General features: G+C 39.3%; 1 protein-coding gene across 5 annotated transcripts in view; it reads right to left on the reverse strand.

Moving 5' to 3' along the window:
* Positions 1–248: 248 nt before the first annotated feature.
* GAS7 (growth arrest specific 7) overlaps positions 249–24,989 on the reverse strand; it is a 104,707-nt gene continuing 79,966 nt past the window's right edge. For 4 of the 5 annotated variants that reach the window (XM_062591469.1, XM_062591470.1, XM_062591468.1 and 1 more), the window contains 7 exons: positions 21,853–21,927; positions 18,713–18,791; positions 15,049–15,177; positions 12,889–13,012; positions 9,976–10,055; positions 7,984–8,082; positions 249–7,485 (listed from right to left, as the gene is read on the reverse strand). In XM_062591469.1, the coding sequence (XP_062447453.1) occupies positions 7,372–7,485; positions 7,984–8,082; positions 9,976–10,055; positions 12,889–13,012; positions 15,049–15,177; positions 18,713–18,791; positions 21,853–21,927 (700 nt within the window). In that variant the 3' untranslated portion in view covers positions 249–7,371. The remainder of the gene's footprint in view (positions 7,486–7,983; positions 8,083–9,975; positions 10,056–12,888; positions 13,013–15,048; positions 15,178–18,712; positions 18,792–21,852; positions 21,928–24,989) is intronic. The other variant, XM_062591471.1, reaches the window with a different exon arrangement.

The raw sequence follows: 24,989 nt of genomic DNA on the forward strand, positions 1-24,989 counted from the left end.
TCAGTTGATCTGTGATACAAATGACATTAGAGGAACTGTACTCGTCTAAATATCATGCAGAGATCTAAAATAGATAAGAACAAGTAGATTACACCTGAGTGACGCAATTGCACATTCAAACAGCATTACACTGATCTCAATGAAACAGTAAACGTGCATTTGGCACCCTCAGTGTACTTTGATGATGCTGCAGTGAAAAGGTGTGCGGCTTAGGCAGAAGTAAAAACTACTGGGTAAAGACAACACCATTCTCAATATGTCTCTGTACAGTTTATTTTACAGGAGATGAGATGAGCACTGTGGTGCACAGGAATTTGAAGAACAATATAGGAAAATACAGTTTAACCGTATGAAATTGTTTTACACTAAGACAGAAAAATTATTTATAGCCAATGCCTTCAACATTGAAGGACAAGATCCACAGCTGACATAAATTAGCTTCCATGAAACGGCCAGTTTACCCTAGCTGAAGATCTGCCCCCTTAAATCTTCTCTGCATTCAACTTCTTCAGTAAGTGATTCCTTCATGTATCTTTACTGAACAAAGGCCACATCATCATCTAAACACTGATCCAATAGTTACTAGTTACCCAGACAGAGGTTGCAGGATACATGAACTATTTAAGGGGTCTACTCAGCCAAAATTTATGGAAAGATATAAAATTTTGGTTAAACAATTTTATAAAGAAGTCATTAGTACTGGCAAAAGACAACTTTCCTAAAAACTTGGAAAGCATTTAGTATAAGTTACACAAAAAGGACCAAATAGGCAACTTTATTTTAGTAGAAAACTCTTTAGTATATGACTACTGATCAGGCCTGCCTTCGAATCTCTGCTTTTAGAATTGGATTTTTCACTCTGTCTTGGACTGCTGAAAGAATGGATAATATTTAAGGAGGATGAGAAGCCATTTGTCCAGTACTAGTACCTGCTTTTTTTTTCATAATGATAGACGTTGCTGTCCCTAAAGAGTGTTCTTCCTCAGTGGAGTGATAGAATGGTAAATAGACACGAAAATTTCTTAGACTCAGTCATCATCTCAAAAACTGAAGGAACATGAGATTTCAAGCCAAACATTCCCAAATTTGAATGACAAGATTGTCATATCATGCAGATATGAGATCCCCAGAAGCACTGATCAGCTTTACACTTCCAGTACCAGAAAATTTGTTTTAAGCAACCACTTCAAAGAGAAGAGTCAAGGTGCGTTTTTTTTTTTAAAAAAAACAGCCCTACTTACATCCAAGATACCCTTTACCTTTTTTATGTGGATTCCTTGCTTATTCTGCAGAGATCCCTGTATTTAAAGATGTGAAGATTAAGTTAGCAACCGTCCTGTAACGGAGTTGCTTTTAAATCTAATATTCTTAACACTTCCTACTCCATTTTCAGCACTGAGAATTTATGATGTTTGTGCTTGACAGTAAATGATCAGTGAAATAAAGGCAGGTTTACTTGATGTGTGATTACCCTAAAAGACTTCACAGTGCAGAGCAAGGAAGGAGTGCTGAGAATCCTGCAAGATCTGTGCATACTGGCTGCTCCTGAGTTTTGGAAATTTATAGGGTGAATCAATGTCTTTTATATGATTTTATGAGGTACAATTTAAAGAGGCACTTTGGGGGGAACTGCTAGCTGAATTTTAGCAGAGTTGCAGTTCAAGCTGTTATTCAGGTATTTGTGAAATAATGGCCCTGAAAGACTATATTTATTCAAAATTATAGTGTTATCCAGTCACCGAACCTGAATGTAGCAGCTGAACTGCTTTTGTTCCGAAATTCCACTGAGTTTGTCTCTTACGTTATACCTAGAAATAGTTCAACTTAATGTAAGTTGAAGGGATTAAATTGGAATGTTTCAAATTTATGTAAATATTTTTTCCTGCAATTATTACGCTATTGACCTAAAATGTAACTTTTATCAGTCTCTGAATGTTTTTATTAGTGCATGATTGCTAGAATCAGATGCTTAGTAAGACACAAATACTTTCTGCCTGAGGAATGCATGGAATTAGAACTTTAAGTCAAATTGTGCTATGTGTTGGTCCCTTCAGAAAAAAAATCTCCAGGAAGAAAGAATGAACAGCGAATAGCACAAAAAGGAGTCATTGCAATTTCAAACCCAGTGGCTGACAAGAAAAGAATATAAAAAGAAAATAGAAAAAGAAATTCTCTAAAAAAACAAGCACTCATCATGCTCAGAAAATATCCAAAAGCATGAAATTTTGTAAGCAACAGAGATGTTCTACTGAAATTCAAAATTAAGGAAAAGGTCCTGAAAACTGGTGGAGGTCCACGGTGGAGGTGTGGCCACACTAACAATGAATAAAAATCAGAATTGAATGCTGCATATTTATATGAATAAGTTCTACTATAAAACAAAGTGATGAATATTATTTATATAATAGTCCTCCAGAAAAGACAAGGACTTAATGATGTGAAAGAATACATCACCATTATGTAACAGAAAGATTGTGTGCTCTGAACTCTTGGAAAACGCCTGTAAGCCAAGCTTGATACATATCGCTCCCTAACGTAGGGTCAGATCAGTGAAATGCTACAGGACATCACACCAACACCCAGTGCCAAAAAACATTCTTCAGGTATCAACGTGGTGTTGCCTCAGACCAGCTGTCACGACCAGGTGCTAACCAGCAAGCCCTGAATTAAGGAATGGACACAAGGGGTCATTTTGTCACTGATTTTTCATGTTACTGGGATGTGCTAGGGCTCTAAGGAAGGCAAGTATGTTGTCAAGAAGCTCAGACCTGATTGGGACAGTTAAACATTTACTGCCTTATGCGCTTGTTTTCTATTCGAATTTACCTATGAGCATTATCTGCCTAGTTATATTAAATGGGCCCAGCAGGCTCCTATGCAAAGCCTCATATGACTCCACAGTGCAGAGGAGCTGGGACACCGGTCAGCCATTCCCTCTCACTGTATTAGTACAGAAAGAATGCCCATATAGCAAGAATTATTTGTAGCAATGCTTCGGATAACGCTACCTCTGGGACCTTTTCCTTCATTTATTTAAACACATGCTGTGAAGCAAGACACCTGTATACATTCCTGAAAGCTCAGCGATCAGGGAAGCTTATTATCTTGAAAGCTTCTCTTATAATGTTGTCCTTTGAAGAAGCATTCTTATAAAATGAAAATCTGAGTACACACAATATTGCCTCTAAGACAACTCTTACTCTCTTCTCTGGGAACAGACCCAATAGGCTGTGCTAGTGCAAAATACATTTTTTTTTCTTCTGTTCAGAATGGAGCAATAGACTGATCACAGCACGAAGTTATATCAACTCACTCCAGGGGGGCCCTTAAAGGTGCTGGTTTGTATTTCCAAGGTGCTTGATAGACAAAGACCCAGCTGGGTAAGCAGTGCTCTTTTTCTCCCTGTGTGCAACTGAATAAACAGATAGGCAGAGTTACTTTTTCACTTGCCTTGGGATGTGGATTCTGATGGCTGGCATCAGAACCATGAGACCAGCAGGCCCCTGCTATACAACTGCGCTCCTGATGTAGCCTGACACAGTGCCTATCACGGAGCTGCTGGAAATTGTATGTATAGCAGCTAGCTCTTACACATTCAAGTGAGCGAGATTTTTGTTTCTTAAGGTTTATTTTTTACAAATATTTGAAGCCTAAGGAAAAAAAGAAGTCCGTGCCGTCATGTAGCTTGATTTTCAAAGTGTCTTATCACCGATACACTCCCTGTTGACTTCCTCAAAATCTGAATGCTGAGCACTTCTAGAGAGCAGGTCAAAAGAACAGTGTAAGTTCCTACTTAAAAGACTAAGGAGATTAACTTGCAGCAACTATTTAAATAATGCCTTAAATGACAGGGATGAGTTTAAAGATCCTCTGAGAAGGTCTGAGCAATAACAACTGCTAATGAGCATTTACCAGACTCCTGTGAAGGCTTTACAAAAAAATCCTGCTAGGGAAAATCAAACAAACACACAAACAAACAAACAACAAAAAAATGTAGCAGCTCACTGTCAAGAAACAGGAACACAAACCAAACCGGCATTAGTGTGTGGCTGTGAGGTAAATGAAAAGCAGCTAATTCTGCAGCATCAAATTGTACAGATGAATAAAGCACAAAGGGAACTCAAGAGCAAGCTTGCATGCTACCTCTTATGCATGGAAGGAAGAACAATTTCAATGCTTACAGAAACTGTGCAACAGATGGGAGTACAGCTACCCCTCAGCAGCTCAAGCAGGGCTGCAGACAGGGAAAAGTATCCCAGAAAGAGAACAGGGATTTTCATTTATCTTTTCATTGCTGTTTTGACTTTTTTACGTTTTTTTTTTTTTTTTCCTCCAATTTTAAATCAAAGATTAGCATCATCCAAAGGTTGCTTTCTGGTCTCTGATCATAGAGCCATATGAAGATTTAAGGTAGGTATGTCAACCAACAAAGAAAGCCTGATACTAGTAGATGTCTAAAACATTAAAAACCACCACCAGGTATGTGGACAAATAAGGTGATCCCTGAGATCAATATGTATTCAGTCATTTATTTTGTAATTCCTATTAATCATTTACATTAAAACATCATCATGCTTTTTAGATGCTACTGTAACAATATGAAGCTTGATCTTGGTCCAGAAGAAAAGCTATTTAGGATGAATTAACGTATAAGGAAAAACTGGATATGACTGTATTTTTGCAACTCAATGGAAAATGAATGTATGAATGTTAAAATTCTTAGCATCACTTTCTTAAGAATGAATAAAAAGAGTTAGGGGTCCATGCTCCACTTCAAAGATGTCACTATCTACTTTATACTTGCTGTTCATTCAGAAGCACAGGGTCCTGAGCATTCCCTAACTTACAAGACATCATAGTGTTTACAGTACATTAGAGGATCCATTAGAGAAGGGAATAGGCCAAATAACACTGATCCCAAGTAACCGTAGTGTGATATCGCAAGGGGTTTCCCTTTGCCAGAAATAAACTGGAAACCGTATAATAACAACAAAACTTCTAACACTTCCACCAATTACAGATCAAAGTCTTGTAATATAAGAAGTATTTCACCTGTCATACAGTAGTTCCATGGGACAGTTCGCTCTGTCTGGTAAAGATTAGCCATCAGTAAACAAACGTTAGCTACAAGTGATCTCCTTAGATTATTGATATGAAAAAAAGATACAGCTTCCGTCAAGATAATTGTGGTCCTATACAACTCACGCATTCCTGTAACATTTCAAATAGACCAAAAACTAGAAGTAGTTGGAGAAAAACTCTCTGGAAATACGTAGAGAAATTACAAATCATCAGAAACTACAAATGAGAACTGAGAGCAGCTTAAAAACAGTCCTGAGAGATATCTCTGCTAATGGACTATACTTCCAGTTGAAAATAAGTAAAATAACATATATCTATGAAAAAGAGGGAAAAAATGTAATAGATAGCAGATGGTTTAAGATACCTATTAAGCAGAATACTGTATAAAGTGCATAACTGGCTTGGTTCTGCTATCAAGAGTTCAAAAATGTGGTGAGATGTTCTCAAGATTGCTCATTTCAATTACAATACATCTGAGAATACAGGGCTCACATGAGATTTCAGTTCTTAAGAACCCCAGTAGCTTTTTGATGTTGAAGGTTTGGGGGTTTTTTTGGCTGAGGTGAGGTTGGGAAAGAGCGCCTGTCCTCCAAAGTGCAAGGTACAGAGAGCAAAAATACACATCAGTATGCCAAAACATTTATTTCTTGTGTTGAGGACAGACAGTGACTGAATAATAAGATTGAAAAAGGGAGATCAGCACAAAATTTCCCTGTTTGAAAAGCAGAAGAATAATCTAGGAAACTTTTTTAGTCTAACGGAGCTCAAAGACTCAGAGGCAATTAGACAAATCGTATTTTATTTGTACTGCAAATGTCTTTTCAGGAGTCCTGCAGGGGAGATTCAGGTTCTAGTGTGCTGGATGCTTCCCAGATAGAGAATAAAATTATAGTCACAAATTCAAAAATATGTAACTGAAGTGCAATATGGTAGGTATCAGGTCAAAAAAGTCAGGAACACCATGGCATAGTGACACAGTTCTAAACATGCAATTATCATGACACTAAACCAGCCAACGTCTGATAAAGGTTTGCATCACAGCAGAGAAGAAGGCTGAGGAGACATTTGCAGGAAGGGAATGATTTGGAACATTAGAGAGTACCAAGAGCAATGGTAATAATGTGGCAGTGTGTAGTAAGGGTGACAAAGGAAAACTCTGAGGTTAAGAATGTGATTGTGCAAAAGGCACCTGTATCTACATTTGAAGCAATCTAGAATAGCAATCTAGGATACACGACACCTTTGAAAATCAAGCTCTAAAAAGATTAAAACTCATAGTCTAGCTAGACAAGAACCCAGCAGTGACCTTATAATTAAGGGCATCTAAAGGTTGCAATTATTCACCTGAAGGAACCAACAGAGGCCAATTTAAACCCTGATCCCAAACAAGATGCAAAAAAACTGTTTTTAAGGAGATACTGTAGGAAAATATCCTGCATATGCAAGAAAGGTTTTGAACATCTCATTTATTCCATGGTAAATAACCTCTTCCTGCCACTGAGGGCACTCAGACAGCTAATGAGGTAGGTATAGCACAACCAAGTCTTTCCTCATAAATAATGGTGATAACACTTTCAACCTTACTACCTATTGGCCAAGAACAGAAATGAAGAAGCTAATGGGTTTATGTATCCCTGAGAGGGAGTATAAAACTGGAAGGACATGAGTCTTCTCTGCTGCCTTTTGCCTTATTTCCTATTTTGGGAAAAGGGCCATCCTCTCACTGTCTCAGTGGGAAATTCTGTTATATGAAATATATGTATCCTCACAACACTGATGTGAGAAGTGTGTTTATTATAGATGGGGAGCCAGAAAAGTTAATTGATGTGCTGATGGCCATGTAAGCAGTCAGTGACAGACCTGAGATTCATGACTTCCTTGCTTCTTGCATCATGTTCAAATAGTTATCTACTTGCTAGCCAGAGGCTCATTGCATGGTTGTTTTAACATACTATATAAAGAGTGTCATGCAAGGATTGTAGCACAAAGTCACTGAAGAACAGAGCTCTCTGTACCAGAAAGCAGATTTCTTCTAGAAGCTGCGTGCAATTGGGAACCTCTGGTGGGAAGTACACATCTGGTTTCTTAACCCTGGAATGTTTGGTGCTTTAAGGCTTAGCACAATGAGGACCATTTTAATGACTAAGTGTAACAGAGATAGCCTGTGAAGGCATAAATTACAAGGTGTCTGGTAGTGGAAAAAACGTCTCTCTGTGCTCTTCTGACTCTTTTAAAAAAAAATTAGCCTGGTTAATTCAGTGGACCCATCATATATAACTATAGATCAGTCTATATTTCCATGTCCACAGGTCGGATATCTCCAGTTTTGTGTTCTTTTACCCACAGTTCTCTGTCTTTGGCAGGATCCACTTTCCGAAGCAACTGATCCACAAGCTCTACTGTCTAAAACGAACAAAACAAGAATCAAAATGTCAAAGACATTTCAAGCAGAGATGGTCATTCTTCTGAAGTCTTAAGCAGCTATGGTTACACCTACATTGCATCTGCAGATGAACAAGCACTGCATGTATGCAAACGTGGGTGCACAAAACCCAGGTCTGAATGGGAAGCCTAGCAGTGGTAAGCAGGTTTATAACATTAAGCAGAGACAGGGTTCTTATACCAGGCATTGGCCAGTCAGCCTTTGACTCCTGTACTGCAAAATATACCTTACATCAAACCCAACCATGTATTACAGGTCAGCATATATCCTCTGTTTTTAAATATTTGAAAAGTATCCCTTTTTTAAAAAAAGGATTATATTTCTACCCCCAACAGTAAAACTACTTATTTACTATCTTCACTTCCCTTTTGTTACAAAGCCAGACAGATTAGAACATGCACTGTTCTACTCAGCTGAGGTGCAGTACAGTGAGGTATGTAAGTAGAGAACAGACTTACACTTTGGTTGAACATGTCTGTCTCATGCCGCAGCTGTGTATACTGGCAAAGGTGCTGTCGAATCATCTCCACCCTTTCTACTTCTAGTCTCTCAAGTTCCTGAAAAGAAAAAAAAAAATCCACATTTTTCTTGAGAGCTGAGTTTGAAGGCCTAGAGGAAGGCTGACAAAGAAAAATTTGTCCGCTAGTATGATGCTGCCCTAGGGTCACACTTTGCAGTTGAACTCTGCACTTACATATCTCTAATTTGCAGAGAAGAGAGGGCAGCAAACAAGAGAAGTCATTTCAACCTGAGCCAAACGATAGAAAAAAAATGTCTAAAGCTTGCTAAAATTGAGACCGCCAAGGGACAGGGTCTGGTGCCTTAAGGCATATAGCAAGCAAGAGGGAACCCATTTCCCGATGGAAGCTTTATATGTTTCGTTGCCAATTCCAACAGTTGTAGTGGGGAAGGAGAATATAGCATCGTAGTGCACAGCTCAGGCCTGACTACACTAAGTCTAATCAGATACCATAAGAGCAGCTTTAATTGTTCACTAGACGAGAAAATGGGACAAGCCTCCTCCTAGTTCTGCTAGCAGTCAGTGGACCACAGCAATGCTTTAGTTGAAAAGGCAGGTTGCTGGTTGATATAGTGCCTTTCCTGAAAAAGGGATCACTTTGAACTGAGACTGCCTTACGTAGGGCACAAGATCTGTACAACCAGGATACAGAATTCGGTCCTAACACTAATAAATACTCCATAGGAAGAATGTGCATTATATTGGTGATAGAAACTTCCTGGAGATAGATAAGCAAAGGAAATACAAAGCTTTAAATGCTAATTCTCTAAAGTTTGTGTTTCATCTGAACTGACCTGTACCTGAGCTTATCAGATTTAGGCATATTCACTTGTACTGATTTATGTTCCAACGTTTCTCAGCCTGCATCCCATTTCAAACAAATCCACTATACAGTCTGCAGGCCATGATAAATACCTCTTGAGCTATTTACTGTAGCACTTCTGAATCTTACTAAGTCTTCAAGAACAAATATACAGTTAACTTATACCAGTCCATATCTGGACTAATTCCACCTATAAATCAGTGGCACTGATGGTCTCTATCATTTGTGCCAGTGAGAAAACACCAATGCAGGTGACAGGAGAATCAGATTCCTTATGCCTAGGGACAGTCAACTTTTTCTCTCTCATTCTGCTTCTCAAAAGAGATTTATCTCCTGGATTTCCTCACCCATCTGCTTTTATTTAGTTAGGAGGGCTTAACTATTGCACTGATACACACTTCAAAATGCTCAGTGCTGTTCTACTCTGCTTCTTATTTGGAGCAGTTTTCTATTTTGTGTTTGTTCAGTGAAAGAAATGCATGCAAAAGACATTTTTATTCCCCACTTTTGGTAGCAACTGGCTGCCATCCAAAAGGACTCTAAGGAATGACGTGAGGCAGATGCCATGAAATCAAAGTACAGGTACTTCAGAGAATGAGACCACATCAAAGGCAGAAGAGTATGATGGCATCTTGGGTAACTAACCCTGGAGGTACAAGCCCATAAGCAGAATACTGTGAACTGTGCTGTCTTCAGAGACGCAGAAAACTTGGCAATTAAATCATGCCTCTTATGAGCTGGCAATACTAGAGAAGAAATAAAATTATGGGATTAAAAAAATCATTAATATATAAATAGATTCAATGATTAATCATATCTCTTTCCTTGTCTTCCCTGCTCATCACTTAATTCTTCCTGAGGTTAATTCCAGCATTCTGTCTCCTGAGTAGTTCTAAATGACTGCTAGATTTAATACATTCTGCAAAGAAAAGCTTTTCCTTCTTTCCCCAAAAGACATGACTTTTCCTTAGAACTAAAAACAGGAAACACAGTAGGAGATTTATTGTCTAATTTTTCCCATTGCTTTGCGCTGTGACTAGCTAAGAGTTATAAGCTATTACAGCTTCACAATGGTTTAAATGTAAGATGGTAGACAGAGTTACATACCAGAGTGGTGGTCACCATTTCCTCAAACCACTTGGACTGGGCTTGATTGTAAAGATCCACACAGCGCATCAGGTCATCCCCTGAAAAGTTCACAACAGCAACACATTAGTCTTCCATAGCCATATATTATGGAGCTTAGAAAGAAGTTGCAGTTCATCTTTTGTATACAGATCCAGAATTTTTGAAGTTCAGTCCTGGTGGAGCCGAATGCAGTTCTGCTAAGCGGTATTTGTTGGGGGCAACAAAAAAAAATTTCAACAAAATGAATGCACTTGATGTTTGATAAAAGATCAAGTGATTGGGTGGAAAAGGAATGAGAAGGAAAGACAAAGAAACATTTCACAAAACACCTTGAATTCTGAAAAAAAGTTACTTCAGTTAAAATAAAACCTATCATACACAGAAAATTATATCAGAAAAAAGTAATTAAAGCACAGTCAACAGTAATAAATTATGCATCCAAGTCACAGCAACTTTGTAGTTCAGATTGCACAAATCCAGTAGATGGATTTAAAACAGGCTCAAGCTACATGAGATCAAAGGAAGCTTATCTGCAAGCTCAATCCAGCTGTAAATGCATGCAATCTCCAACTTCTGAAGATGCATGGATTCCAGTCTAACTCTCTGGCTTCCTTTCATGCTCAGGACAGTAACACAGTAAGTTTATTCTCAGTTGTAGAACTACACCTTTGACAGACAGGGGAAGAGAGATGGCAAAGCTGGATTGCATTTTTCAGAGATGGCTGCTTACTGGTTAAGAATTTCTCATTCTTCTTTAAATAATGCTTAGTTAACCTTCCCTAATGGCTGTCATACCTAGGTTCAGGGCTCAATTGCATAGTGTTCTTTTACGTACAAAAAGATCTTTACTCATAAACTGGGGAAGAATCAAGCTTAAAAATAGGACTACACCGGCCAATCAAGTGCCAAAGATGCAGACGCATCTGAAAGAGCACCTTTCAACCTCTTGTCACTAATACAGAGCCCTTTTTATGTAGCTTCTTCAAATGGTTGTCTACACACACAGTCACACCGAATGACTTTTTTTCTTCAATGCCCTCAAAACCCACACAGGTTACCTAGGAGAAAGCCTCAGAGTTAAAAATACAGAGGGAAGGACCACTCTGCCAAGGGATGGACCTAAAAAGGAATGAAACGTGGAAGCTTTGGTTACAAGATATTTTTAGCAAAGGTACTAAAAACCTGTATGTATCAGCTTTACAGATCTGAAGAAAGACTGTTTTATATGGACCCTATAGAAGTGATTTGAGCCTCTGCAAAACATATTTAAGTTGCATCAAGTAGTTTCATCTTAACTACAGTGTAATACACACTCGTCAGTGTCCCTTGAACAGAAATCATTTTAATCATTAAGTAACAGAGGAAAAATGGCAAAAATATCATGTTCAAGTAAAAAGACAGTAATGGGTAGCATATGTAATTCTGCTCTGTTTTGAGTGACTATGATTTTGGGAAGAAGAAAGGAAGAGAAATGTTCTCAGCTGAGCAAAACTCAATAACCACTCTTGTCATGAACTTCAGATAGGTCTAGATTTCAAATGCTGCCCCTAAAACACTGTATAAGGAAGACCAGCTGTATTTATTTGGCTAATAATTGTGGCTGATGCAATGGATACCTGATGGACTTCTACAGAGAGGAAAGGTCTATGAACATGATATTAAGGATTGATAAGAACTCTCCCATGAGGGAATTAAGAACCAAATGCCACTAAGAAGCTCCAATTCCTCCAGAAATTGAGCTGCAGGTGAATCAGAAAATGCCGAGAACCTTTCTCTGGGAGAACAGAGGCAGACACTCACAGGCTCAACTCACTTTCAGTAATAACTGGAGGGAACATATACTGGAAGGCACCTGCAGAGAGGAAGATCATAGGGTGCCCCTCTGAGAGCTTCTGGGGCTAAAAGATCTCTGGTAGAATATTTGAGCGTATCTGAAAATGTGAATTTGCAGATCTACCATCACACCAAGAAAAGTCCTGGACTCTGTGGCCATGTGAATACCCTAGCTGCCAGGCTGAGATCTGGCTCCTGGTTGCTTGCTCTTCCTCTAGTCCCATACTTGCCTTCCTGGTTGCACAATAACCTCACTTCAACAGGAGAGATGCAAAGCATTCTTACCTCAGAACAGCCCTTCACTTGCTGATATTTCTATGGGATTGGGGAACTGTTCAAATCCCTCAAGTCAAGAAGGGCCAAAACCATAGATCTGCTACATCCTGGGCAAGTACTAGTCTAGTGTGGTAGAGGTACTAGTCTACTGTGGTAGAGGTAATAGTCTTCAACGGGCAGATTTTTATCTGAATTAAATGCAACCTGAGTAAATTACAAATGTATTTGAGAAAGTGGGATTCCAAAGGCACTTAGAGGCCTCAGACTGGACACAAGCATCTCACTAACTCAGCAAAGACAAGAACAAGGAGCATTACTGATGCTTCTGCCTGAAAACTGCAGCATTTAAGCAGGCTAGGTAAGTTTAATAGAATCAAACCTAAATTTTAACGAAAAATCACTTCAGACTTCTTCAAATCTGCCTCTGAAAGTTTCACAAACATTCTGTTATCTCAGCATGCCTTTACAAAACAAAAGGAGAATTCACTCTCCTTTTAGTATTTTCATCCCAATTGTCAAAATCATTCACTATTTTCTCATGCCTGACTTGGAAAAACTTGAGTTTGTTTCGTCACAGTACTTAACATCAAACATACTAGTAGTCTGGTTCACTTTGATGTTATGTTTGCAATCTTAAATATAGTAATAATAAAAAAAAAGTATAAAAAAATGACCAAGAGAATAGATGGCTGATTATATCTCATCTCGTTCCTGTCTCATCCCTCTTGTTGTCTTATCGGCGCTACATTTACATCCTGCTGGCTCACAGATGCATGTACTCACCTGCCTGGGTAGACTTCCGTCTGGCCTTTTTAATTTCTTCTTCTGTCTTGTTGCTGAGCTTCACCTCTAGTTGCTGAGTTTTCATTTCCAGATCCTTCTGTCTCTCTGTCAAAGCCTTCCGGGCCTTGGAGTAATTAAAAGAAAAGTCATATGTTTTACAGGAAAAAAAGTGTCCAACTGCTTTCAGTCATCTATGATTCTTCCATACAAAATATCTGTCAGTAAGAAGTCAGGGATTTTACATAAAACTGAATCCTATTTCAGAGTGCGGTGATTCAAGCTCCTAGGACACTACATGGTGTTAAAGTGGCCCACCACACCATAAAAATGTTATTGTCGAAAAATTAGGAAAGCATCTGCATTCTTCCTGGATCTCTTAACTATCTACCCTTACAATGGCAGAGTACAAAATGCAACATCAGACATTCATAGCAACTTTCTCCCTTTTTCTTGAACAATCAAGGGGAGCTGAAATTTCTTCCAAATACATAAACTAGTATCAGACCAGATAAAGTCTTTTGCTTGCTTCTTTTCTTAGGATCTGAATTGTTGAAAGAATTTCAAATATCTTACAGCATATCTCTTTAAGTAGCTTCTGGATTTCAGTATAAATTTATCAGGATCTAATAGCATGATGTTTTGGTCTTATTTATGAAAGATTGATTTTGGTTAGACAACAGTAGTTCATATTTTAGAAATCAAGAATCTAAGACCTAGATACAACTGATTATTTAAATTGCTTTCCTTTTAAGTTCTTCAGGCTTTTAAATTCAGATTTGTCTGTATAATTATTGAAATTATACAGGAAAATGAGTGAAGTGTCTGAACAAACAATCTTAATTACCACACACGCTTGTTGTCAACTCACTTGCTGAGGTTGCCTAAAATACATAAATTAAAAATCACTTGTTTTGCACAGGCCATTTCATTTGTTATAAAATAGGTCACATTTTTCTTTCCCCACTTAGCGCATTTAAAGCTAATTTGGATGCTGATATTTTGTTAGCACTTAGCAGTTTTCTACAGCCATACTTGTTTTTAAGTTACAAATTATTTTATGCTTTTCAACCTGCAGTTTTAAGGAACATGGGCTTAGCTTGGCAGGTCACAAGAGGGAGCTGCAGTAAAAGAACCCGGAGAGAAGTTGTATCCTTCATCGGTCATAACTGTAAATACGGCTATTTCTTTTGATTCATTCTTTCCAACATCTGTACTGATGACTGTGTTTCTTTGCAGATATGACTGTCAAGAACTTATTATGTTGGAGAAAAATGCCTTCCCTGCACACACACAGTCCAATTATTTTGTGTACCCTACCACAAACTCTGTCCCTGGGAGAATTTTCTTATGAGTATTCAAATCTTTAATGAAAGCTCCAACAACCTCATGGTTTGCTGGGTGAGATATTTGCATTTGCAGATCATACTGAATGAGGATACAACAGCAAACAGCCAAATCATCTGACATAATTGTATGGGCAGCATCACAGAGGCAGAGGTATTCAGCTTCCTGCCACTTACTAGTAAGAGACTACCTTTCATAGACCTAACACCCTGTAAAGCATGATCTCAGCTGCTTACTAGATGTTTACATTGAAATAGCACCTGATTTTAGGGTGCTGTTACTGTTTAGATTTTTGAAGTAATAAGGTTTGCTATGAGGAATGGAAAACTAGAGTCTGGGAGAATTTTTTGCAAATTCTCATGATACACTTGAGCCGCCTTCCTTGGCTACCTGCTTTTGGCCATCGTAAGAGATATGATACTGAGCTAAATGAACCTTTGGTCTGACCTAGCGTTGCCATTCCAGTGCAGTGTTGAATAAATTTTGAGGGCAATATATGTGACTTCTAAGCTACATGAGCTAGGAATATTTTAATCAAATATATTCAAAACACTTCAACCTGAAGTGGGACATGGGAGATGCAACAGAAAGGCTTTCAGTAATAATGTCTCAGCATTGGCTGTAGCTCCCAGTTTCCCAAAACTCAGCTAAGAAGAAAACCATTTTTGGAGCCTAGATATGCATAAGTTACAGCAGAAAGCCCTCAGAAGAAACCTTCGTGCTTCTTTTTGGTAGAACAGAACCTTTTCAAGAAGCAGCTGTTTTCTGTCCCAGGCAATATCCTATAAAAATCTCAATTTTGTTCTCTGCTCCCACCTTTTCAACTGCTGCGTAGCGGCTAGCCAGATGCTTCCGTAAGTCTGCAATATGATGGTCACACTTTTTCATGTCTTTCTTAAAGTTCTCTCTAAAGTTGAGCAGGGGTTTCTCTACCTCGCTCTGAAGCTGATAATGAAAACAAAAAAGAAGAAATGCTAACAGTGAGGAGCCAGTTAGCACCACTTTGCTCTTCTGAGCTCAGGACAAAGAAGCAACAATACATACACTCAGCCAAGGGACATTGCTATAGAGGCATTTTCTTTCCCCAAAACAACTCTGTGTAAAGTTACCTCAATCCTTACCTCTATAAGATAGCTTAGTAAAGAGAAAATTTACCGAGGGAAGCAGAAAGATAAATCTTATCTTCCTCTCTCCCATTAAGACATTTATCTTTTCTGACACACACTGTAGGCAATGTGCAAAGCACTGATTTACATATTCTGACTTCAGTCTGATGACACTTACCAAAAAAAAAAGAAGTATATAAATAAAAGCACCTGACTCTGACTCCAGTAGGGTCATTTGGCACACTGAGGGTACATGTCAAGATTTAAAGTTAAGTCTAGATTTTTAATGTAGAGAGACTACAAATACATTCCAGGGCCTAGAGCACATGTTCTAGAAAGGTTAATAGAGCTGAGCCTGTTTAGGTAGGTGAAGAGTGAGATACTGGATTTTCCAATAGCAGCCTGAACTATCTGAAGGTCAGCTGCAAAGCTGAAGAATCCAAATTCTTCTTAGTAGGGCCAGGCAATATCATAACAGACAATGGCCATAAATTGAGTGTTGTAAGGTTCAGGGTGAGTATCATTAAAAGAAATAACATAAGCATGGTAGTGGAGCACTGGAACAAGTTGAACAGAGAGGTTATGAAATCTCTGTCCTTAGAGGCATTCAGGACAAGTTGGCTTGACAAAGATGTAGTTGAGTTGATCTGGTACTGGTAACAGTCCTTCTCTGAGTGGGAGGTTGGACTAGAAATCTCTAAACAATATTTCTACGACAGTCTCATGAGGATGGCCCCAGAAAAGATAATAAAGAAAAGATGAGATAAGATAATAAAGGCTTTTCACAACTTTGTGGTCCAACATGGTTAAACAAGCTCTCTCAAGAACAGAGGTACAACCTGCAGCTGTGACAGAAGCAGATTCAGAGATGAAGAACTGGCACAGAGAGAAGTTCAGATGGGTTCAGTGAACTCAAGAGGCAATATATTATAATTGATACAAATCTCTCTGTTGAGCAGAGTTGTAAACAGTCAAATGCGTCGAGTGTCCTTCAGATCCCTCCACCACCAAGGCCGGGTGAATGACCCAACATGAATCAACTGCTCTCACTGGGAGAGATGGCAACCTGACGCATTGGACATAACCAGGCATTGCTGAAAAAAATCATAAAAATCACTAGGGCTAGGAGGAAACAGAACAGGAGGACGTTTCAGTGGTATTTTTACTTGTCCAAAACAAAAGTAAAGTTATTCACTTATTTCACACAGTTTATAATGGGACCAGAAATTCTGAGATTTTCATAAAGGTGGCAAATGCATCACCAGAAGGCTTGAAATACTAACAAGGTAGTTACTTTCTCCAAGTCTCATGTGCTGGGAATCAAGAGGCAGATTTCTCAGTGAAGACAGTCACCTTCCTTCTAGCATCATTATCCTGCTTGAACTTCCATCTTGCAAGACATACCATAAGCTATCAAAATAGACCTTACATACAATTCAAATGCAAATGACTCAGGGCTGCACTGCATTGTAATTGACAGTTTTTATTCTTTTTTTAAAAAAAGATCTTTCAAAAGGACTTTCTAATGCATGCAGTAGGTGGAAACTACTAGGAGACTAGTCTACTACTAGTAGTGGACTAGTAGAAACTAGTAGACTAGTTTCCTAAGATGCTGAGATTTAAAACATGAGTGGATATGAACACTGACACTTACCCATGACTGAGTTTCAACCAGACGTTATAGAGGATTTGAGATCGCAAAAAGTTTGTTAAAATCAGTTATTATCAGGTATATAACAGAGGTCCTGTTTCTCTGTGTATATCTCTACCAGTACAGGAGAGGCTTAGGCAGAAAGATAGAGGCATAGAATTAACCATATTACTAGACACCAGAGAACCTATGCAGCTGAATTATCAGAAACCACTCTTCAAAAATTCTTCTGATCACACAAATACTTATCTTCTTTGCCCTATCAGCATCATTTCCAGAATGGCTGGTAACATTCAGTCCAGTCCAGCCCACCATGACTTCTATTACTATAATGTATGTATATCTTCTCTTCCAGAACAGAATCTCCCTACTGGAGTTAGGCAATGGATGATTAGACGGCTGGAGAAGAGGTTCAGTATGATGATGGCCTCCTTGAAGGATTCTTTGTGTGCACATATCTTGTCCACAACTATCATTCCAGTCTGCACAGGCATCAGTAGCATAGTAACACATTTCCTAATTGTTCTGAGAGTGCTTCTATGATGTCTTCGTAATTCCCCATATAACAGTGCTTTGAAGTTACATGAAAGTTGCTCAGTTATCTTCACAGGTAGCGTTTACTTTGAATATTCTTGGTGTATTCTGTGCTGTACTGCTTGCTTTGTGTACAGAACTTTCTGGTTTCATTTAACTATCAATAAGAAATTCAACTATTACATTTAAGAATAACTTCTCTGAGAATAATGGCAATAACTGATAAATTTAAAGTGTCCTGTTAATAAAATAAACCTGGAACTAGCAGCTGCTTATCTTCCAAAGCAAGTAAAGTAGCAGTGTGGAAGGAAGTCAGAGGATGCTACAGGAGGTTCTTCTACTTGCAAGCTCCACTCCAGGGTGCATTTTTCCCTCTTGGAAATCAATTTGTGAGGCCAACAGGGAGCAAAAAGTATTTTACTAATTAGAACCCTGAAGTAGTACAAGTTTGAAAAAGAACAGTGGGTTACCAAGGCAACTGCTGGCTGCCTTAGTAACCTGTGCATAATCACTCATAAACAGTTCAGAGCTATAATTTTCCCCCAGAACATAACTGTTGTGCTTAGATATCTGGAATTATATTGAACGTGACCACCCACAGAGGTTAACATAATGTAACAGGATGCAAGATTAGGTCATATGTGCTGGAAAAGAACAGATAAATACAATAATTTTTAGATGAAATCTCCTTGGGCATCACTTGACAGAAGTTCCAAAAATAACACCAAGTAAGTTCCCATTGCACTTTTCACAAAGCTTAACAATACTAAGAAGAAAGAGCCCTGGGTTCTCTTCCTTGCAGACAGATTTGGTAGATTCTTTTCAAGAAGCCATTATATTTTTTTGTTGTTTCTTCTTCTACAGAAGTAATCTCTACAAGCTATAGGTAGATTTACCTGAATTTGGACCCCTAGGTAAACAATAGCTAGAACTAGATTCCTTCTTTTATGAAAAAAAAAAAATAAGGCTAGGTATGTTTTAACCTACTTATCAGGTAGATTAAACCAATTATGATGCTGGCAGGAAAAACAGTTTCATTCACCAGTTTCAGAGGCTCATTCACCAACTTCTTCATTCTTCAAAATATGTACCATACACACGAGTATTTTCCCCATTAATAACCACTGAAGGAGTGACTCTCATCAACTGCATGACAAGATCTTTCAAAAAGGAGGAACTAAGTATTTACCTTAGAAGAAAATTTGAGATGAACCTCTGCTTCATCAGCTAGACTCTTCTTTAGTTGAGCCCAAGCCTCTCCCAGTGTTCTAAAAAAACAACGCAACAATGATCAATGACCCTATTCTCTGGGCATCATCTCAGTAAGATTCGTAAGACAGCTCCATATGACATACCAATGCTTTGTACCGTATCATGCAGAGCAGAATCACAGAAAAAAGACAGCAAATAGCTGATAACCCATCTCTCTAAACTAAGGCAGAATTGTAGTTACATTATATGTAACAGACCTTTGACCATGCTGTTCTTCTAAAGGCTTCCAGTTATTGAGATGCTACACTCTCCTTAAGCAGCATCTTATCCTCACTGTTAAAAAGTTAATTTTAATATTTAAAATAAATCTCCACTTAACACATTTTTTTTCCACTGACTCTTCTACTCCACACCTTACGTTTAATAAACAGATTATTCTGTTTCTCCTTGGAGAAGTCCGTCAGTATTTGAAAATTATCAGGTTTTCTCTCCACCTTCTCTAGAGATGTTGTTTTCCAGACTCAGATCAGTTTAGGTACACTCCTCCAGACCCTCTCTAATAGCCTAGATTCTTCTTAAATGTCATAACCAAAACTACACAGTCTTCTAACTGAGGCCTTCCAGTTCTTAAATCGACGAGGATTAAATCGTGCCAGAGACTCCTTCTTCTACATATTTCAGTATGATTGCTTTTTTAAGACACCAGTGTAAAGTTACTGATGAATAAGCTTGTGATTCACTATAACCAGATCCTTCTCCCACAAACTGTTATATAACTATCCCATCCTGTGAAAGTATAAAATCTTGTCCTTTTCCTTACTGAGAGTCATCTTAATTTTTTTCAGTTCATTGCCCTATGGACAAATCTTACGGAATCCCACTCCATAGTTACTTTCTGTTAGTAAATAGTATGCCTTCTCAAATAGTTTTGCACCTCAGTTTTTATTTAGGCCACGTTTATCTTGCCTGCCTACAAGAATCTCCCATTGCCAATGGCTACACTAAATTAAGAGGTATGATGCTGACTCCTTCTTCCACATGGCCTGTTATTCCATCGACATAACTTGTTCTGTATACATCCATAACAATTACTCATCATCTTGTTTTCTGCTAAGTGCTTCTAGAAAGTTTGATTGTTTATTCCACCACTTATTCAGTAGGCTATATAAAGCTCTACAATTTCCTGACTCCTTTCTCCTGCCATCCCACACTTTCAAAGATAGTCACATTTGCCCCTTCCTAGTAGCTGAAACACCTGCGATTTCAAAAAAATAACCTGTAATCTCCAATATTGCTCCAGTAAGAGAAGTCCTCAAGTACAGTGTTCCTTACAGCTACACAACCTGAGAATGATTAGTCTATGTAAATGCTCCCAGCTCCTTTCCTTCCCTAATCCCACCTGAGGTCCTCTCCCACTGTCCATTTCTCACTGGTACTGGTTCTTTTAGTCACATGATTGTAGCTGACCTTTTCAGTGAAAAAGGCATTTCAGCCTCCTAAATATCTTATACATATTTTATTCACTACTACGACTTAAAAAATTATGGATTATATATCATCTTCCATACACATGCAACAGCACCATAACGACAGCAATGTGCCTAGAATCCCAGTATCACAAATCAGCTCCATCTCCTCGCCCTCACATCCCATTTACATACACACTAGTGGGTCCTGTTCACCAGAAGAGGGCAAAGGACTCTAGAGGAAGAGCTCATGCTTTAAGTCAGTTCCACAGCCCATTGGGCAGCAAAGCTGGAAAATCCTCCATGGAGTCTTACCAGCAGTGGCAACTAGTATATTCACAGTGCAAGTCATGGGCCCTGTCACACTTTCTCATTCCAATGCGTACTTCAAATGTGCCAGTCCCACTTCTGGCTTCAAGCTGTCCTGCTGGCTGCCCTTCCCCCCTCACTTTTTTAAAATGGAAACTTTCTTCTTCCTGGGCCTCATCAATTCACAAGACCTTCTCATCAGCCTCTTCCTCATCCTGGATAGGTTGGCCACCACAGCACCAGGAGGACAAGAAATTACAGGGCCTCCAGGACTTCTTTCCATTACCTCATCTTGCCATGTCTCTATGCTGAGCACCACTGTGAAGTGTCCCTGGCTCCTTGGACATCTAAAGACAACCTCTGAGCACTGCTGCAGTACTTTGCTAAGTGTCCCCTTCAGTTCCCTATTTTTAACATTTTTAATGCTTCAGTCCTTACTCCCTCCCTACTTCATCGACGCTTCCCCAGTTTCCTGCCTGTTTGTTTTTTCAGGCTTTCTCTCCTCTTTCTATTAGGGACTGGAGAAAGTCAGAGGAGGACATGGAAGAAAGTGACTTTTAGTTTTGTTAGGAGAAGGCTGATGCCTATACCTAACAGGGAAAGAACAACAAAAGCCATTGTCAAAGAAAATGTCTACAGAACAACATAGGCAACAGTCTGCTTGCCTTCTTGCAATTTAAGTCCCTCATTGCATAGGAAACATCTAAACTGTGGAGTTTCAGTCCACAGTTTCCAGTAGAAATATACTGTGTGAGAATCAGGGTGAAGATAGTCACTTCAAACACTGGCTTTTGTTGCTTAGAGGGTTTACACTGGAACAGCTACAACTAACTATCTGTAATCCTTCTGTATTGGTGTCTTCATTAAACTATTACTGAAGAACTATGAAGATCTAGTCTGAAGCCCTTTGCCTATAATCTTAGTAACTTACAAAGCATTTCTACTTTGGTATGTCCTACAGCCTTTGTTAGTGGAAGAAGCAAAGGAGTCAGAGATGTCCTACTGCTGGGAAGACTAAGAACATCCACTGCGTTCCTCAAGAAAGTCTCTTTCATCCTTTCCTGTTCTGCAGTGAATATGCTGCAAACCATGGACAGCCTGCTGCTTTTCTTGAAGGTCCAGACCCAAGATGAGAAGAGACTGTTGTTTCATCCTTTTGCATATGCTGCTCCAATTCTACTGGCCTGACCTTATGGATCTACTTTCAGCAGTATAGATGTTGAATATATATTTTTCCACATTCAGAGTAGTTCTGAATGGGAGATCTGAGGAAAAATACAAGCAGGAATGTCTTTGGTGTTGAAATGCTTGTGTTCTACAAGATGCATAGAGACAAACTTACCCTTCTTCTTGAGCAGCCAGGGAGTTTTGAGAAAGTTTGGACAGGTTCTTGGCATACTCTTCCTCAATCCTTATTCTACACACACACATACACACACATACAGAAAATAAAAAGAGCAATAAGTAAGCATTAAAGCAGAATCCCCCCCAAACACACAATTTAAAGAAAATTTCTGCATTTTAAGGGATCCTGCCACAGGAATCTTCCTTTCAGTCTTCAGTGCTTGACACTCACTTTAGGATCCATCTCTCACTTCCATATGCTAACAATGCAGTGGCAAGAGCAGGAATACATGCAAGAGAGCACGTGTGATAAAATCAGAAGAAAAAGCTAGAGTTCTGGAGTATAAAAAATGAGGACAAATTCTTTTTAGTGTACAATATGGGTTATCTATAAAACTGCTCTCATTTGAAAACCATGTGTTTCAGTATGCTGCTAAATGTGAGGTCATACATCCTTGAAGCAAAGATGAAGAAATGCAGCGATACAGAAAAAATCTGAATGAAAGTAAGCAATAACACATCATTGTTAATAGAGCTACCATCAGTCACTAAAGTCGCTCACAGAAAGAAAGAGACGGCCCAAGGAAAATGAGGATGACTAAATGTTTAGAAAATAACTCAGCAGGAAGTGAGATAGATCAGCTCCATCTGATTAAGGAAGAGGAAACTGAGTGGAAAAGTGGCAACACCAAAAACTTAAATAGCTACTACATGTTCCCCTTGTTCCCTGTATCTGGGGGTATTAGTCTGCACCTTTCCGAAGGACATTAAATGCTTCCTGCTCCCTTACAGATTGCAGAGTTGGCAAAGACATGGTAGAGGCTGCTGTGACAGATGTGTAGGACTGCAGTCCCTGCATTTTACCTATCCCACCTATAGTAGCAGTAGGACCCCCGTGCTTCTCCTCCATTCATTCAGCAGCACTATGTCCATTCATTCAGCAGCACTATGTCAATAACAGAAGCTGAGGTGCCTTTGGAGGGGGGTGAGGGGAAGAGGAAAGCTGTTGGTACAACAGAAGAGTTGTTGGTACTCTAGGAACGGCTACAGGGAGAAGAATGAGAGTAGCTGTTGAGCAAGGTGACAAGACTAAGTTTTATTGCACAGCAGTGGAAAGAAAAGGTTCAGAGGTTATATGCAGTATTCCTAAAACCTAACAGAATGATTGAGGTTGGAAGGGACCTCTAGAGATCATCTAGTCCAACTCCCCTGCCCACTAGAGTCACCTAGGACACGTTGCCCAGGATCGCGTCCAAATGGCTTTTTTGAGTATTTCTAGAGAAGGAGATTTCACAACCTCTCTGGGCAACCTGTTCCAGTGCTCTGTCACTCTCACAGGAAAGAATTTCTTCCTTATGTTTAGGTGGAACTTCCCGTATTTCAGTTTGTGCCCATTGCCTCTTGTCCTGTCTCACGGCACCACTGAAAAGAGTTTGGCCCCATCCCCTCGGCATTCCCCCTTAAGGTATTTGTACACACTGATAAGATCCCTTTTCAGTCTTCTCTTCTCCAGGCTAAATCAGCCCCCACAGGTTCTTTGCAAAGTCAAACATTTGCGAAGTGTACATGGCAGTTCCTAGAGAGGACTCATCTAGGCTATCTGCAGATTTTCCAACGAGCTTGCTCAGTACAGCATCTTGGAAAAAGAGACGTGATGCAACAGGCTATATCCTGATCTTGTGCTGAGCTATGCACAGGCAGAAGAGGCTGTTTTCAAACCTATTTCCTCTAGCAAGAAGACTAGGGAAATTTTCAGCATACCAGTTTGCTGTAGCTGTATAGACACATGCTGCTAAGTATGGCATATTCAGGACTAAAGAGGTCCCTCCAGCCAGCTAAGACTGGTCTAGCACTCTGGGCTGCAGAAAGCCTAGTGTAGCTGAACAGCATGCCACTCTATGAGATGCAGCTGGTTGAGCCCCATGGCTATACTCAGCTGTCTGCAGAGGTAAGTTGCAGAACTAGAGAACCTTACCCAGCACATGGGATCCTCCTCCCGCTCCTATGAGAACGTAAACAGAAGGCGCAATACTAAATCTACAGCAACACAACTCAAAAATTACCTCTGTTACCCAAAGGCTCCAATTTACAGTCTCTGGCCATGACAAGGAGTTGACTGCCAACACCTTACTCCACATTTGCCACCTCATCACCCTGGTCACAGAACTGGCAGAGTGACCAGGGTCCACCAGCAGCACTATGTCTAACCAGGCTTCCTACCAACATTACTTGTTTTTTAATATCTACACCACTACCTCACAGTACTTTTCTCACAAATTCATCCATTCAGAGCATCTCACAAAAGAAAACATACTGCTGATTTTGACTAATTTCTAATCAAATAGTTCCTCTCTCTAGGAATGACTTTCTCTGTTCCCAAGCCAACTCTCTAGCTGATCCCTGAGGCCATGCCTGGTCTCCAGCTGCCCACATTCACAGCCTGCAGCTCACCTTTGCTCCTCACTCCCAAACCACAAATGCTGCTTCCCATGCCTGCTATAACAAAACCAACACTACAGTTATAATGGGCCAGAGAAAAACAGCAAGAGAGATCAATGGCTTCACCTATATCTAGCTCCCTGCAAAACCAGAGAGTTTCGAGGCAGTATCACCAGAGGAGCTTAGAAAAGGATTATAGGCCATGAGAGAGAGAAGTAAAAGAGTTTAGAAGTCCCATCAATCTAACTTGAATACCTTCTGAACCTCAAGCCTGGAAATTATTTAGCATTGAATATGTGAACAAGAGGCATACTTAACAAGCATCTAAATTACTTAAACTGTAAATTATTCATTCTACTTCCAAGCACAAACAGCAAATCATTTGTACGAAAACAAAAAATCTGATTGTGCGGTCAACTAAATGCAGGACCAAAACCTCAGGGCAGAAACAAATACATAATTTGTCATTTGGCACTACTAAGACTGCAGACCCTTGCTGTGGCAAGGTGTAAGGAACAAGTGGTTGCAGTCAAACTTTCACCAAATAATAATAAAAAGGTAAACTAGTTCCTGTTTCAGAGCTCCAACTTTAAGACACATATGGCCCCTACCCCAGTCTTGTATCTTGTCACATCCTATGGCTAAACCATCTTGAACATATCACTAGAAGCTAAAAAGTGAAATGAAGGTATACTC

Source organism: Rhea pennata, chromosome 19, assembly GCF_028389875.1.
Source record: "Rhea pennata isolate bPtePen1 chromosome 19, bPtePen1.pri, whole genome shotgun sequence".
Taxonomy (NCBI): domain Eukaryota; kingdom Metazoa; phylum Chordata; class Aves; order Rheiformes; family Rheidae; genus Rhea; species Rhea pennata.